At 43.0% G+C, this 17707-nt stretch overlaps 1 protein-coding gene across 1 annotated transcript; it reads right to left on the reverse strand.

Annotated features, from left to right (window-relative positions):
* Positions 1-6958: 6958 nt before the first annotated feature.
* Positions 6959-16205, reverse strand: LOC100445831 (glutathione S-transferase A5). The gene is given in 6 exon segments (XM_063725279.1): positions 6959-7427; positions 8316-8447; positions 9567-9708; positions 11627-11760; positions 12952-13002; positions 16119-16205. Coding segments are annotated over 6 exon segments (669 nt in total). The 3' UTR covers positions 6959-7304.
* Positions 16206-17707: the final 1502 nt, after the last annotated feature.

The following is a 17707-nucleotide window of genomic DNA, read 5'->3' on the forward strand; positions in this document are numbered from 1 at the left end:
TGGAGCAAGACCCTGTCTCTAAAACAAAGAAAAACAAAGCTAGTTATATGCTGCAGTAATTATTTAGTTATTCTATCAGCTTCTGAATTTTAATACTTGAGAAGTCATGTAGTCTGCAGATTCCAAACCAGAAAATATTTTGCTCCCATACCCCAGAGGACATTCAGAATATCTGGAGACATTCTTGGTTGTCACATCAAGGCAGAAGGTGGTGGGTAGTGCTTCAACATAGGTAGGTGGAGGCCGGTGATGCCTTGGAACATCCTATCCTGAACAGGACAGCCCCTGCACCCAAAGAATTACCCATCCCAAGGGGTGCCAAGGGTAAGATGAGAGACTTTTCCTTAGCCATTTTCAAGGTTTGCTGTGAGTTGGTTGAACCCTAGATAGACAATGTGACTTGTCGTTTAGCTAATTAGTGGGAAAGACTGATTCAGATTCTAGTTTTCCTGACATTCAGAAACTAATTTTTTCCTATTATAAATCAACCTTAATTTTGAATTTTCACAGCTACAAAGTATTACAGTTACTTATACACACATTGTGTCCCTACTAAATTGTGAGGTTCCCAAAGAGCAGAGAGGTCTCACAGTATGTTTTAGCACAGTGTATTGCACATGGTAGTATCACAGCATCACTGATACCTGGATAGGTCACACAGCAATGCTAGACATTTTAGCAGTCACAGAGATTTCTATAATTTCATCTTTTGAACTTCCTTGAGAAAATCAAGTGATATAGAAAAAATTAAATACAAAAATCAAATAATAGATTCAAGATAATGGATCAGCCAATCCTGATTATCAGACTCAATTTTCTACAATTTTACAGAATTAATAAAGATATGGGTGTGGCTCACTGAGTAGACCCAGAAGGACTAAGGAAGGAGGAATCTGGAAAGAGCAAGGTTACCAGGCAAGTGTTTAATTGGGCAAAGGACAAGGATTAACAGATATTTGTTGACTCAGGAATCTGAAAATTCACAAGAAGGGCATTATTGTTTTTAATTTTGTTAGTCATTAATCTAGGTCATCTTCCTTTATAGAACTAAAAGTTCTAAAGACTTAGATTCACCTGTAAGTTCTAGAAAATTGCTCTCAAAACATTCTGCCTGCCTTTTGGAGCATAGCAACCTTAAAGAAATATTGAAAAGCCAATGGCATCAACACTTGACAACAAATCACAAAGCACTTCCTGAAGGAAGCATTAATGCGTGATATCTACCATCAAGTTGTAAATTAGAATTGTGTTTGGCAGGTGTTGGTGTCTCTTTGCTGAGCAGGAGATGGAGGTTTGGAGAAGCAACTGCAGACATGGAACTGTCCAGTTGTATGTCCCTTTTACCAGTCATCGGGAATTCCCAAGTCTGTGATCTTGCCAAACGTAAATTCACAATAATTGTGTGTTGATTACTTGTCTAGAGAATGTAACTTTAGCATAAACACCTACCTTCCCTCTGGCAATGATCATATTCTTATATTACGTAAAATGACATCATGACTATTTTTTCCCCTCATGACATTAATTTTTCTACTATCATTAAATTCTCACTGTCTAGTTTTCTAAATTCTTCATTTTTGCATTTGTGAGAGTTGTCAGAGTCGAAAGGAGTCACAATGTTAGGGAAACTCTGACAAACATAGCTGAAAAAGGCCATAAAGAAAACGTTCTGGCCGCGCACGGTGGCTCACGCCTATAATCCCAGCACTTTGGGAGGCTGAGGCGGGTGGATCACGAGGTCAGGAGATTGAGACCATCCTGGCTAACATGATGAAACCCTGTCTCTACTAAAAATACAAAAAATTAGCCAGATGTGGTGGCTGGCGCCTGTAGTCCCAGCTACTCGGGAGGCTGAGGCAGGAGAATGGCATGAACTTGAGAGGTGGAGCTTGGGGTGAGCAGAGGTGGTGCCACTGCACTCCAGTCTGGGCGACAGGGCAAGACTCCGTCTCAAAAAAAAAAAAAAAAAAAAAAAAAAAGAGAATGTTCTTACTCTTTATCTGATAACAAAACAAACTACAAAAAACACAACCTTGAACAAAGGCCATCACAATCTTAGAATACTTCTGTTAGGACACTTGCCCATCAACTGCTTGTTTAAACTTGGCCTGGCATTACCCTTGTTATTGATATTTGCAGTGACTGATGAGTATTTCAAAACGTTTATTTAATCCTTATTTTTTCATATAAAAACCTTTTTCTTCCTTAACTTCCCTGAATACATACGTAATTGACTATGACAAACATATACCCATTACAACACTTAGCTCTCAAATAAATATCTTTTATTTGAAAGGGTCTCTGTTTATTATTTAAGTTAAAACAATGTATCCAAAAGCAAGTGAATGCAGAACTTTTAAACTATCATTCAAGCACACAGAGAAGGCATTAATATGAGTATAAAACAGATTTTTCTTGTGCCAAGGACACATTTTAAAGTATTTTTCTAGTGACTCAGATGGGAGGTCATGAGGTAATATAGGGAGATTTCTAAGATCGGTATTTGCTTTGTTAAAGGCTGTCACCCTTGGGGCTCAACAACTTAATTTAAGGTCCTAATGTAGTTTATAAACCACATGTTCATTTCAATAGCTTCCTCCCACTGAAAGGAATAGAGTCAAGTTAAAAAACAGCCACTCCCACACATTTCAGGGCCGCAGGACTGCCTACTAGATTCTAAGAAAAATGGCAAGTCATCCTCTTATCACAAGGTAACTGGTTAATATGTTCCTTCTGAAGGTTGGCAATAAAAGTCTAACCACAAATTTCAGCAGATTTTGCTTTCTTTACAATAAGTAGAAACTGGCTTTTTGAAGATGCTCATTTTTAATGACTTGGATGTAAGGACTAAGGCAGATGAAAAATCTCTACTGGGAGCATAGCTGGGAGGGGATGTTTCTGAAGGGCAGGCTGATGGCACTCTGGAAGTCTTCTCTTACTGGGTTGCCACACAAAATACACGGCACCCAGGTAAATATGAATTCTAGGCAAAGGATCAGTCTTTTGTTAGTATAAGTATGTCCCAAACACTGTAGGAAACATGTTTATACTAATACAGTATTCATTATCTATCTAAAAATTTACATTTATTTGGGTGTCCTGTATCTTATCCGCCAAATCTGACCACCCCATTTTTATAGTGTTTCCTCTCTGCATTGCTCAAAACACCCTTCCTGGCCTCTGGGCCTTTGCACATGGTATTTGTCTTGACTGGAATATTCTACTTTCAGCTCCTACTGTATTTTCTCTATTGTGTCTTTCCCTACATTAATTTGACATGATGTATTCAATATCAGATTTCTCTCTAGACCTTGAGCTCCTGAGCGCAGAGCTGCCTTCTTATTTGAGTCCAGTCCTTATTGTCTGGGACAAAACCTGGACATTGTGAGAACTCCTAAAATAAGATAGTTTTAAAACTTACAGGGAAAAATTCTAGCAAATACTAAAGTAGAGAGAGTAATATAACAAGCCTGAAGGTACCCATGACCTGGATTCATCAATTGCCAGCAACATTTCTTCATCGATACAAGGTAGTGGATTAAGTTATGTTGGCTCCCAAGAAAGGTATGTTCATGTCCAAATACTTGAGTCCTTTAGATGCAACCTGATTTGGAAAAAGGCTCTTTGCAGATGAAATTAAGGAACTTGAGACGAGATCATCCTGGTATATCCAGATATACCCTACGTCCAATGACAAGCGTCCCTGTGTCCAGAATTGGTAGGTTCATGGTGTCGTTGACTTCAATAACGAAGCCGCAGACCCTCGTGGGAGAGTGTTACAGCTCTTAAAAATGGTATGTCCGGAGTTTATTCCTTCAGATGTTCAGATGTGTCTGGAGTTTCTTCCTTCTGCTGGGTTCGTGGTCTCACTGGCTTCAGGAGTGAAGCTGCATACCTTCGCCTTGAGTATCACCAAGTGGCGCCTCTGGAGTTGTTTCAAGGTCTCGCTGGCTTCAGGAGTGAAGCTACAGATTTTCGTGGTGAGTGTTACAGCTCACAAAAGCGGTGCAGACCCAAGAAATAAGCAGCAGCAAAATCTACTGCAAACAGCAAAAAAAAATCCAAGCTTCCAAAGCCTGGAAACAAACCACAGTGGGCTTGCCACTCCTCGCAGGGCAACCCGCTTTTATTCCCTTATCTGACCCCACCCACATCCTGCTGATTGGTCCATTTTACAGAGAGCTGATTGGCCCATTTTACAGAGAGTTGATTGGTCCGTTTTGACAGGGTGCTGATTGGTGCGTTTACAAACCTTGAGCTAGACACGGAATGCTGATTGGTGCATTTACAATCCTTTAGCTAGACATAAAAGTTCTCCAAGTCCCCACCAGATTAGCTAGATACAGAGTGCTGATTGGGGCGTTTACAATCCCCCAGCTAGACATAAAAGTTCTTCAAGTCCCCACCAGATTAGCTAGATACAGAGTGCTGATGGGTGCATCCACAAACCTTGAGCTAGAGTGCTTATTGGTGCATATACAGTCCTCCAGCTAGACATAAAAGTTCTCCAAGTCCCCTAGCTAGACATAAAAGTTCTCTAAGTCCCCACACGACTCAGGAGCCCAGCTGGCTTCCCCTAGTGGATCCCGCACTGGGGCCTTGGGCGGAGCTGCCTGCCAGTCCTGCGCCCTGTGCCCTGCGCCGGCAGTCCTCAGCCCTTGGGCGGTCGATGTGACCGGGAGCCACGGAGCAGGGGGCTGTGCCCATCAGGGAGACTCCGGGGTCATGGGAGCCAGTGGGGGCGGGGCGCTGGAGGGGGGTTCAGGCAGGGCGGGCTGCAGGTCCGAGCCCTGCCGTGAGGGGAGGTGGCTGAGGCCCGGCGAGAAATCGAGTGCGGCACGGGTGGGCCGGCACTGTTGGGGGACCTGGCGCACCCTCTGCAGCTGCTGGCCCGGGTGCTATGCCCCTCACTGCCCGGGGTCAGGTGGCCACTCTGAGTGCGGGGCCTGCTGAGGCCGCCCCCACCGGGAACTCGGGCTGGCCAGAGAGCGCTGCATGCAGCCCTGGTTTCCACCTGCGCCTCCCCCTCCACACTTCCCTTCAAGCAAAGGGAGCCGGCTCCGGCCTTGGCCAGCCCAGGGAAGGGCTCCCACAGTTCAGCAGCAGGCTGAAGAGCTCCTCAAGGGTGGCCAGAGTGGACACAGAGGCCAAAGAGGTGCTGAGAGCAAGCGAGGGCTGCTAGCACGTTGTCACCTCTCACCTGCAACATAGAGAACAGAAAACACAGACAGGCAGGGGGTGAGGTGCTGGAAGCCCCGGGCAGAAAGTAGAATGATGTGGCCACGACCCATGAAAGTCCAGAAATGCCAGGAGCTCCCAGAAGTTATAGGAGGCAGGGAAGGATTATTCCCTAGAACTTTCAGGGGATGTGGCCCTACTCGCACCCTGACTTCAGACTTCTGGCCTTCAGAATTGTAAGAAAATGCATTTCTGTTGTTTCAAGCCACCCAGTTTGTAGTTTGTAGGAATCTGTGAGAAGAGCCACAAGAAAATGATGCAAACTCCCATGTACTCCCTCCACTACCAGGGGATTCTTTTCAAGCAAATCCCAGATAGCATATCATTTCATCTGTAAATACTAGTATTCATCTCTAGCAAGGAAGAATTTCCTTTCTGAACACAATCACACTATGATTATGTTTATTATGATAATCCTTTATCATATTAAAATTCTATAATTTCTTAATTTCATCAAAGTTTCAGCATTCTAGTTCACGTGTCCCATAAAAATTTCTTAGCAGTTTGTTTATTTTGGTCAGCATCCAAGCAAGGTCCTTACAAAACATTTGAAGGATATGAGTCCATTTTTTAGAGATTAATGAAAGAATAGAGACAGGTAGAGTGTGTGGGGGTTTGTGAGTTCTCAAAGCCCAGTCTCATATACCCAGGTTCTGGAGGTGCATAGAGCTGTGTATGGGTCTGTGCAGATGTCATTGTCCATTGGTGATGAAGCACTGGGGACCCAGCAGGCCAAGCCCCACACCACGAGCTCACAGTACAGGGGAGCAAACACAGTGGCCCTCAGGTGTTATTAGAGGCTCACTGGGGCTCTGTGGAGGGCAGAGGACGGCCCAGCACTCCTGGGAAGCAATGAGGTAGTGTTAAGTGTGTCCACTGGGAAGGAGCTTGCCAGGCAGGGCTAGCAAATGCACCCAGGCAGGAAGGCAAGAGGCCCCACCATGCTCAGAGGGTGGATTGGGCTGGAGATCAAGGAGCAAGGATGGGTGTGAGGATACCTTCTATATGCAGTCAGGACTCACTGCAGAATTCTGTGATTTTTTTTTTTTTCCAATTTGTATTTTAGAAAAGCTATGCTGGTTGTAAGTGGAGAAGAGACTAGAGCAAAGTGAAGCTGCAGGTAGGAAGCCTGTGTGTGTCTGCTCCCTCAACCACCCCTGCCAACTGTGGGGAAGCTCATTCTAACAGGAGAGCTCAAATTGCAGAAGCCCAGGTGTTCCAGGGGAGATTAACATTATAGGCCCAGTATGTGGGTGGAGCTAGAAAGTACTCCTCATCTAAGCACTCTGGCACAATGACACACCACAGAAAAATGATTTTGCATATAGTAGTTACTTATATGTAATTCACATATACCATCTGTATCTTGGCAGCCCAGGCCTGAGTGGCACTGAGGGAACTGAGGGAATGTTCATGACAGTGGCCCCCACAGTGCCTTAAGGAGCAGAGTGAGGATGAGCCAGGAGCACACGCACTGTAAGGGACAACAGGGTGGCCTGAGAGCAGAGGGTGGGTCTGTTTGCTCTTCAATATTTCCTCACCTCCTAGAAAACTGAGGAATCCACAGCAGACAGAATCGTAGTTTTGCAAATGCATCAGAAAGAATGCTTTTATCAGAAATAAAATGACTGTTCAGGAAAAGAAGAAAATGTCTTTATGCCATTATCCAGGATGGTAACTCTTCTCCTGTGCATACCTGAAAATGTCAGAAGTGCATTTCTACATTGACATTTTAATAGATTGTATGACAAATGTTACAGGACAATTCTTCGAAAAGTCAAACAAACCACATAATCTATAGTTTCTTCTTTTTTACCAAATTTTTAATTCCAAAAAGTGGTAGGTTAGGAGGAGATTGGAAATCTGAATTCATATCAGATCCTAATGAAAACAAATCAATTTTAGCTAAGTCGACAAATAAGAGTTATTCATTCTTTAATTAGCATGTAATTGGGAAGAGCTTATTAGCTTTACAAGAGGCACAATCCACACTTAGGTAAAGCACTTCATTGTTGCAAACTTTAGAATATTGGTTTGGCATGTTCTTGGCCTCCATGGCTGCTTTATTAAAACCTGAAAATCTTCCTTGCTTCTTCTAAATATTTCGCATCCATGGGAGGCTTTCTCTGGCTGCCAGGCTGTAGAAACTTCTTCACCGTGGGCAGGTTGCTGATTCTGGTTTTCAGGGCCTGTAATCCACAAAGCACAGCCTCAGAGTGAAGCCAAGGCCTGCCACCACCATTAAGATGACCCAGGGAATCTGAGCCCCTCATGCCAAAGACCAAGCGAGTCCCCTCCATGAGTACCAGCATGGAGGCAGAAACAGACACCCAGTGAGAAATGAAGATAAGAGGAATAACATGTAGCTCACTTTATTTTCCCCAAAGATGTCTTGAAGTTTTAATCAGTTTAGTCATCCCTATCTTTCTCCTTACATATTAATCCTGTAGATTTGTGGCTCTTGTAAAAGACAAGAAAAATCAATGTGCCTGTGAGATGCTAACACAGATCAGTCTCTAAGCAGAAGTAAAACTATGGGGAAATGAGTTGGAAAGGAAAACGTTATAGAAAACATTAAACACAAACCATGGGACCACCTTTTCTCAGTGAGAGATACAGTGTGGGGGGCAGAGTGCTAGGAGAGCTGTGCAGAGAGGAACACAATGTCTGACAAAAGGAGCCGGAGCCCAGGCAGGAAACCAGATGGAAAGGGCTCTGCTCAGACCGACTCAATGCGGGAAGACAAGGGCACATGTGGGATAAAAGACATCACAGAGAACTCAGGAACAGAAACCACATTGAAATAGAGGGATGGGGAGAGCTGCTGGGCGCTGGGTCCTTTCCATGATAAAAGGCAAAATACTCTTCATGGGGTAGCATGCATCACAAATTTCCTTTCCAGAACAAAAGTGTTTTCATTCCTCAAAATTGGAGCCTGGAAGCTGATTTTGGAGACCTTGGGGGCACTGAAGGGCTGGAGAAGGGTGGGGTCAAAACGTGGTCAGTCCCAGGGCCCAGATATGAAATCCCAATATAAAAGATATGGGGCTGCCTCTCTGGGCTGTGAAATGGGTCACCTTCAGCAGAGGGAAGCTGGAGATAAGACTCGAGTCAAGCTCTTCCACGTAGTAGAGAAGTTCCACCAGGTGAATGTCAGCCCGGCTCAGCTTGTTGCCAACAAGGTAGTCTTGTCCATGGCTCTTTAAGACCTGGAGAATGGGAGGAATCAGATCAGGAACACATGCCCACCTAGGCTGGGACCCCTGCTTCTTTCAGAGCCCCTCCACCCTGACTTTCCCCACCTCTGTTGCCTTATTGCATGGGTTCAGAAATCCCAAGCTTTCTCCACATTATCTGAATGAATGAGAGAGTAAGAACTGTAACTCTGCTCACTGCTTGGTTGGAGCCCAGGCTACCATTTTCTCTTCTCATCCACATCACTGTGGCGTCTACACGACCCACCCAGCTTGCTTCTTCCACATGCACCAAGGACTTAGCACCTGCCACCACATGTTCTGTTTGCCCCAGGCCCTACAGCGTGGAGCCCTCACATTCAGGACATGGCTCTACATTCTGCTCCCTCCCTCTCCAATCTCCCTTGGGCAGTGACTCCACCTTCACAACAACACTCCTCCCCCAGAAGGAGACTATTTCAGAGTCCTCGTTTCTCCTTGTCTGCTCTCCTCATTCCCTGCTCTATCTCCCTGGGTTCTGAAGTAAACCTGGGTGAACCTGAATTCATCATGTTTCTTACAGCATCGACTCTGGTTCCTAACCGGCACTCTGTTATAATTTGCAAGCTGAAGCGTTTAGGGGTGAACTGCACTGATGTCTGCAACTTACTATAAAATGCATTTTACAGAATCTTCCTCTGCATCCCACAGTCACTCTCCTTTTAAAAAATACTGATCCCTGAAACACTGCAATATTCTCTGGTTGGGCAATTGGTTTCCTGTCTTCCTACACAGGGTGCCCGAATATTTTCTGATGGATCACTTTCATCATGTTCTTCTTCCATCAAAGTCCATGGGGTTCCAGAGCCTTCCACAGCCCATGTTCTACTTATGAATATGAAATTTTGTTGAACACAGAATTTAATGTTGGGGTCTGTGAATTAAAATTTTACTGGAAAATCGTAGCTTGGGTATAAGTGGTGCAATTGTTCCTCCAAGTCTATTTGCATAAGATGCCTTGAGAGTCAGAGTGCTGCCTTGGTGCTCAGGAAGTCTCACTGAAAGTGAAGGTCAGTGGCCCCAGGAATGCCCAGCCACTATTTTTCTACTGGCCTCTAAACTCAGTTCCCCAAAACACTGAACAGCTTCACTTACTTTTTCAAAGGCAGGGAAATAGCGATTTTTTATTTTCTCTTTGGCCAAGGCAGTCTTGGCATCTCTTTCCTCAGGTGGACATATGAGCAGAAGAAGGATCATTTCAGTCAAATCTACTATGCCTTCTGTGTACATATCAATCCTGAAAGACAAAAACAACCAAACCGTCAAATGCCTTTTACCTTAGATTTTATAGGTTTATAAAAACCTAAGAGAATAGAGGGTCAGATGGTGGCAAAGTAATTCACCTCCAGTGAGTGCCTTTTATACTCTAGTCATTATGTTCTCATTTTTACATGTATATTAACATTTATTTTTTAAAACAACCTATCAAGGTAGATAGATCTCTAAATTTTGTTACACACATGACCAATACAGGTACCAAGAGCATCGGTGGTCACGGTCATGACAGAAATTGGTGGAATCACTGCCGGTACCCACTGATGCTGTGCCAGGATTTATCATCTCAATTGTGGCTTGTTCTGTGCATGAACTTAGTGTGAGTCAAATGGCCAAAGACCTGCCCTCTAAGTAATCCTAAAAGAATCCCTGGCACAGCCATCTCAGCCATATTTCTTGTCCTCTCTCATCATTTTACAGTTCCCAGGGCTCCTGTGCCCTATATTAGCAGTTCTTCCAATTACACCCATGAAACATGTTTCCACAGCCCTCTCCATGTGCTGTTGCCTAACTCTAGCCATGTGTGCCTTTTCTGAGACCCCACCTAAGAATCCCCTTCCCTGGTGAAATTCTCTGTACAGTTACAACCAGTGCAAACTTTTCTTCTTTTGTGTCAAACTAGAGTTTCAGAATACTTTTTAAAACAAGACCTTTATTGACGTATGTTCACATACTGTAATTGCAACCTGTTAAATTACACTATTGAGTGGTTTTTGGTGGATTCACAGAATTCTGTAAAAATCATCACAGTCTAATTCTGGAATTATTGTTATCACCCTGATAAGGACATCTGTACCATTAGTGGTATTCTTCATTTATCTCCAAGCCCCACTCCTTTACCTCCAGGCAACCACTAATCTACTTTCTACCTCTATGGATTTGAATATCTGGACATTTCATATGAAAAGAAACCTATAATACGTGGCCTTCTGTGTCTCATTTCTTTTATGTAACATGTCTTTATGGTTTAACCGTCTTGTAGCATGCATTGGTACTTCATTCCTTTTCATGACCAAATATCTTTCCATTGCATGGCTAAGGCATGTTTTCTCCTCCGTTGATTGATTGATGGATATTTGGGTTGTTTCCACTTTTTGAATACTATGAATATTGTTATTTGCATTGTTCATTTATGTAAAAAATTTAGTGTGGATGTATTTTTGATTGGGGATATGCCTACTAGAGCAACTGCTGGGTCATTGGTAATACTATGTTAAAGTTTTTGTGGAGCTGCCAACAGTTCCATTCAGGATTTATTTGGAATTATGCGGTCTCATCAAAACAGAGAGGAGACCCCAGGGCTTTGTTGGTATTGAATCAACCTGGCTGTTTCAGCCTTCTATCCATGTGCCAAGGTAACCCCATTATCCTGGGCACCAGCCTCTACTAGCCCTACTCAACTGTTCTAGTCCATATAATTGGTTGGTAATTTAGGTTCCTGGTCATGATTCTTGGAATTACTGGGACCTGAGATTCAGCTTATTTGCAACCTTCCCTCCCCAGGCCTTCATCTACAGACTCTCAGACATTCTATGCCTTGCCCTACTCTGTTGGCTAGAGTCTAGCCTCTGAAGGTCTGAGTACCTGAATCATGATTCCCCATCCTCCTCAGTTCATAGGGTTTATAAGTGTTTGGAAACCTCTGTCAGGTTGCAGGATCCATGGACTGTATCCTCTTCTAGAATCACCCTTGCCTGAACCCTCCCCATGTTCACTGTTCCCACATCTCCATGGGACTCTACAAAACTGGACCTCAGCGTGCATGCCCAAGACCCAGCCTGCTGCTGGTCATGATGCCCTGCCATGGTCCCACCCACTCAAGGAAGGACTTAAATCACTCTGTGTTCTCTGTGGATGGAAGAACAGAAAATATACCGTACAGGGCTCTCTCCTTCATGTCTTTCCCATAAAGGTTGTATTTGCTGGCAATGTAGTTAAGAATGGCTCTGGTCTGCACCAGCTTCATCCCGTCAATCTCAACCATTGGTACTTGCTGGAACAGCAAACTCCCATCTTAGAAAGAAGGAAAAAAAAGGAGAATGAAATGTCTATCAAACTCACCCTTTCAGGATGAAAAAAATGGTTATGGAAATGACTAAATTTGTGAAATGAAAAAGAAATTATTGCCTGGTAAGATTTCACTTGAAACAACTTTTTTCCTTGTTTTGTTTTTTGAGACAGAGTCTCATTCTGTCACCCCGGCTGGAGTGCAGTGGGACGATCTCAGCTCACTGTAACCTCCGCCTCCTGGGTTCAAGCAATTCTCCTACCTCAGCCTCCTGAGTAGCTGGGATTACAGGCGTGCGCCAACATACCTGTCTAATTTTTGTGTTTTTAGTAGAGATGTGATTTCATCATGTTGGCCAAACTGGTCTCGAACTCTTGACCTCAAAAGATCCACCTGCCTCAGCCTCCCAAAGAGCTGGGATTACAGGCGTGAGCCACCACACCCGGCCCAAACAACATTTTTAAAAAGTTTCCTGTAGTTCTTCTTTTTCTTAAGAAGCTTCCTTTTACTTTTTATCCTGTTACTTCATTTTTGTTTTTATTTCCCCTCCAGATACATAGTAGGACTCTTGTATTTTTTGTGTTGATTTATCTTCATGGATATTTTAGGAAGAGGTTGGGACAAGTTACAATAGGCCTGGCAACAGGGTGCCATTTAAAATGGGAAGTTCGCAGGGTAAGTCTCATGGTGTTTGTGACATTTAAGGCAGGTTCTGAGAGGTTTTTAATGTAAGGGTCTATTTTTCTGCTCTTCAAAGCCTGCAATAGTGCCGCAGTGTTACTTTGTCATGCCCCCCGATGAAAGAGAAACCTCAAGGCAATGGCCACGTCGATTTCTCCTCCTTTCATCTAGTGCATGTTCTTGCGTGTGCTTGGATGGGGAGGGCTGTATGGGATCCTGTGCTGATAACCACAGCTCACTGATGGTGCCCCAAGCATGAAAACAAAGAAAGGGCTTTCCCCCGGGGGTGGGATATCATTCCTCTAACAAATACTCTGAGAGGTCTGGTCCTTTTAGCTTGGAAAGAGTCGCCACACCTGATCAAGGAGCCACATCCCTTCCATTTTAACCACTTTCTCTCTGTCCACCATGACTAAATATCACCCCCCACACACATAGGCATTCCCGGCTCCTCAACGTTCCTCCGTACCTTCTACTAGATACCCTCATCAGAGTTACTTAGAGATTGATCTTAGCATTTCTTAACTTGTCCAAATCTTCTGCAGATTCTAGAAATTTCTCTTCAAACTGGAAGCAGAAACAGTAAATGGGTTCTTCTTAGTTAATTCTATTATGGACTTGTGACCTTGAATGGCCCCTATCTGGTGCATGATTTGGAGAATATAAGATTTCTGAGTTTTGCAGGATACATAGAGGGGGCTGGTCATGGCCATTTGGAAGTTTAGACCTAATTCATTGAGAAAAGTGAATGGGACACAGCACATAGCTGCTCAATCTTTTAGTTCACCGCCACCCTGATCTCATGAATGTCTATGATTAGGTCATGTTTTGAGAGGGGACATCACTGGAGAGAAGGCACTGAGCAGTTCTCCTAGTTATGGTGTTGTCATATCTTAGGAAAGCCTGTGTCTCCGGGTGAGATCAGACCACAACCTTGTGTCTCCCTAGTGTGGGGTATGCCATGGGCTAATGGCCATCAAATATTCTGCCACCAAGGAGACTTTGCTATAATTTATATCACCCCACTTTTCAGGAACCCTGCTAAGGGTGAAATAAGTTGCAGCAGTTGCACAGCTTTAACACTTGCAACTATAATTTTCTCTTCTGAAGTACATGGGACCAATAGGGTAAAATTCTCAATTTAATAAAGGAATTAGAGTCCCACACTAACTTATTTTTCATGAAAACCTCTGGTTTCTGATGTGGTTTTGTGGGTTCAATATCACCATTTTTCATGTACTGGCTTCTTAACTTTGGACATGTTACCAAAACTCTCTGTGTCTGAGTATGCTAATCTATGAAATGGGTATACTTAACGGTACCTATGGTATAAGTTGATATCAAGATTAAATCACAAGGTCACGCAAAGCACTTAGAAAAGTAGCAGGTGTATAGTAACTTCTCATTAAATATAAGTTATGTTTAGAATTTTGAAACTATACTTAGTTCTTGATCTACATCCAGTAACTTAAACCTTGGAGTAAATTCCACCTTGTCCTGAGGCAAGTCACTTTGGTGGAAATGGCAGCCAGCAACGATGCTGTCTCAATCTGACCAGAAGCTATAAGTGGAAGCAGGTATTTAATACAGATATGAAATTCAGTTATTACATAATGATGCAGTTGACTTAAATAGGCAGAATCTATCAAACCAAAAGTCTAAGCAAAAGTTATCAAGGTTTTCTGGATTTCAATGTTGTTATGATCTGGTTCCAATCTTGACTCTGCCTCAAAATAGCTGTATGATCTAGGAATTATTGCTTAAAATCTTCAAGCCTTAGATTTTTAATCTGCAAAATGGGAATATAATATTTTCTTAAATGGAATTTTGTAATGTTTCAAAATGCATGATACAGGGCCTGACCCACATACATCAAGTAATAAATAGTAGCGGTGTTTGCAGTGGCTAATTACACTTTCATGGAGTTCTTTATGGTGAAAGATCAGGAATTTGGGCGTTTCTGGGTTGCTCAATGGAACAGAATTTGTTGTGGATCTATGATCACACAGGACCAGGATCTAGAGGTCATGGGGGTGTGTGCCAGCAATTAATAAGGCATCCAGTTCAGGACAAACCTAAGGAACGGTGGGTGGTTCAGGCAGGAGGGTAGCCGAGGTGGGGTGGGGTTGGCAAGTGGGATGTGAGGACTGGGTTGTAATCATCAGCCTTAGGGCACTGAGACCCCCGAAGCCTGAGCAAGGTCTGCAGTCAGCCCTGCCCCCGCCTTCAGTCAGGCTGGATGGAGACCTGGGATCCTGGGTTCCTCCCAGCCTTGCCCCGCCCTCCCTCCTGCTGAACTCTTCCTACCTGGGCTCTGACCACATCCCTGAGCTGCAGAGCTGATGTCTGGGTGACAGTGAAACAGGGTATTCATTTGTACAAAGGAAACAACCTAGAATGGTAGTGTTTGGATTTCTTATGTGCTTATTTCTTCATAGAACTGAGAAAGGGTGAGGCTAAAGTCCCAAGCCTTCGTGAAGCAATGCACAAAGTACCGTTCGGAGACTCAGGTCCACACGGCGCTGTGAGGCTGAAGGGGCGCGCTAGAAGTTCCCTTCACAGGACGCCACCTCACCTGAAACCCTCCTTTTCTGCTGTCACCCGAGGGACAAGATTTCCTGAGTTTGTCCATGACTCACTTCCCAGGAAAACCCTGAGGCAGTCGCTGAAGGACTCTGGTCTGGACTGGGAAGTGTTTTTCTCAGTGACACCTCTAGAGGGCAGCACTCAGCGGAGTCCCACAGACACCTCCCAGCATTTCCTACTCATACACTGGGAGGATGACCAGGTAACACTGGGGAATGCTTGGGTGTTCTGGAAGCCTCCACCTTCATTTTAACCATGTGTTTACTTGTCTGCATCCTCATAGACATGTAGGCCGCCCCAGGGCAGGGACTGTGTCTGTCTTGTTCACCGTCTATCTCCATGACCTAGTACAGAACCTGGAATTAATAAGTGCTCAACAAATAATTGCTGTGAATGTAGCCAATCTTTAATAGGTAGTTTGTTACAATCCACTCCCTTACACCTCTCATTTATAGTTTGCATTTTATGTCTAACTACAGCCATTTTTTAATATTATGTATTTTTATTTTTTTATTGTGGAAATTATGAACATGAATAAAAATAAACAGAAAAGCATAAAAATTCTCCTTATACTTCTCACCTAGAATCAATAATTATCAACCAAAACCAATGTGATGTTATATTTATGCCCACCTACTTCTCCTCTTGTAATAATTCCGAAGAAATCCCAGATCCATATGATTAATCCTTAAATACTTCAATGTGTTTTCCTAAAACACATAAACTATTCTAAAGATAACCATAGTACATTATCACACATGAAATATTAACAATAATTATTTCGTGTCATCGAATATTCAGTCAATATTCATGTTTCTAATGCCATAAATTATTTTTCACAGTTTGTTTAAATTTTAATCCACTTAATTTGTACACTTTTTGATTAGTTTCTTAATTGTATTTTAATATGTATGCTCTTAGATGAGAATAAATTTTAACAATTTTTAGGTCAAATCTATTCATCTTTTTCTTAATTACAGTCCATGTTTATTTAAGGCATAATGCTTCAGTAAGTAATCATCGCATAGTTTCTGTGGGAAAAGTATGTGATAATGCAATTTTAAATCCAACTTAAGATGACCTAACTCAGAACCTACCTCTACTCCAGCTGCAGCCAGGAGCCACCGGATGGCCTCCATTCAGCCCTGTGCATTGGAGTAGTGGAGCTTGGGCTTCTCTGCCATGATAGCAGTCTCCTGGAGGTTTCTCTAAGCCTGAATGAATGAATGAATAATTGAAACCATAGAATCAAAAATGTACTTTAGGATGTGTGGTTGAAAACCACAAAAAATGCTAAAGAAGAACCTGCCTTCTTCATGACTGGGTTGAAGGAGTTCCTGGAATGTTTTCTTGGCTCAAATTGTTACCCATCAGTGGTCACCCTCAGATTCCAGCAAAACAGTCTCAAGTCTTCATTGTTTAACTGTGACTTTTCTTGGCAACCTAAGAAGTGAGAGTATGTGGTAATAATACATGTATAGGAGTTAATGGGAAGAGGAAGAATTCAAGAACTAATATTTATTGAAAACTTCCTAATGATTCTTCCTCAATGCTAGTCCCTTTCAATATTTTACATCTTTAACCCTCCTTATAGTCCCATGAAATGGTTGTTTTCTCCATTTTTTAGTTAATGAAATGGAACATCAGAGAAATACAATGTTCACAGTCACACTCTGGTTGGTGATGGACATGAATATCTACACCAAGGACTAAAATGAAGTCACTCCTGGAAGCCAGCTGGGTGAAGGCCCTGGAAACCCATGAACTGGCCATGAAACCAGAGGATGTCACTGACAGGGAGGACAGGCTGGGAGCTAAGTCACTCTTCAGCTCTTTGGCTGTGAGACTGCATTTGATCAAAACGAGAAATTAGGCCTCAGACTTGTTTAACTGTGGCTAGAAGATCCAAATTCTTTCAACAGACAGAGATTGTTAATCCCTTGCTTCTTTTGGAATTCTGTATCCTAACTCTATGGGGTGCATTTTGTTTTATAAGCTGGAAGAAGAGATGTTGCTGCATTAATTTTGCAATATGGAAGGAGCTAGCATTTGTTCAACGTCAGTCACACCCTGGCCATTCTTCTAAACTTCTCTCATTTTGTCCTACAAAAATCACCTAAGGTGAAAGGCTGTTGCTATTCTCATTTTACAGTTGAGGACACTGAGGTTTTTAAAGTAACTTACCCAGATTAAGTGGTGGATCTGGGATGCAGACTCACTGCTGTTAAAAACTAAAGACCGAGTCTTATTTTCTATGTTAGCGTTTCTCAAATATGCATGGTAATCTTTCAGCAGATTGTGAAACCTCGCTACTTTTTAAAATAAAATAGAAAAGAATAGAAAATATCAGCGAGCATGACACGTTGAAGGGTAAGTAATATTTCACGAGTTGTTAGTTTCAGTTATTTGTGTGTTGTGTGTATGGATGTTTGCATGTGTGCACGCTCACTTGGTCATTGTAAATGGTTAGAGATAAATTGACTGGGCTCATCAGTGAAGTTTGATAGCCCTTGCTCTATCCCAGGCTGTTTGGGAGGTGGAACATAGCAGAGTATCAGAGAATGAAAACCAATGGCTGCACGGACAGATGCAACTAATTGTATCATGAATGTGAATGGAAGGACACAGGACTCGTTGAAAGCAGGAGTTCCAGTGTCAGGACTTAGGAACAGTTGCATTTTTTCTC

This window comes from Pongo abelii, chromosome 5 (genome assembly GCF_028885655.2).
Source record: "Pongo abelii isolate AG06213 chromosome 5, NHGRI_mPonAbe1-v2.0_pri, whole genome shotgun sequence".
NCBI lineage: Eukaryota > Metazoa > Chordata > Mammalia > Primates > Hominidae > Pongo > Pongo abelii.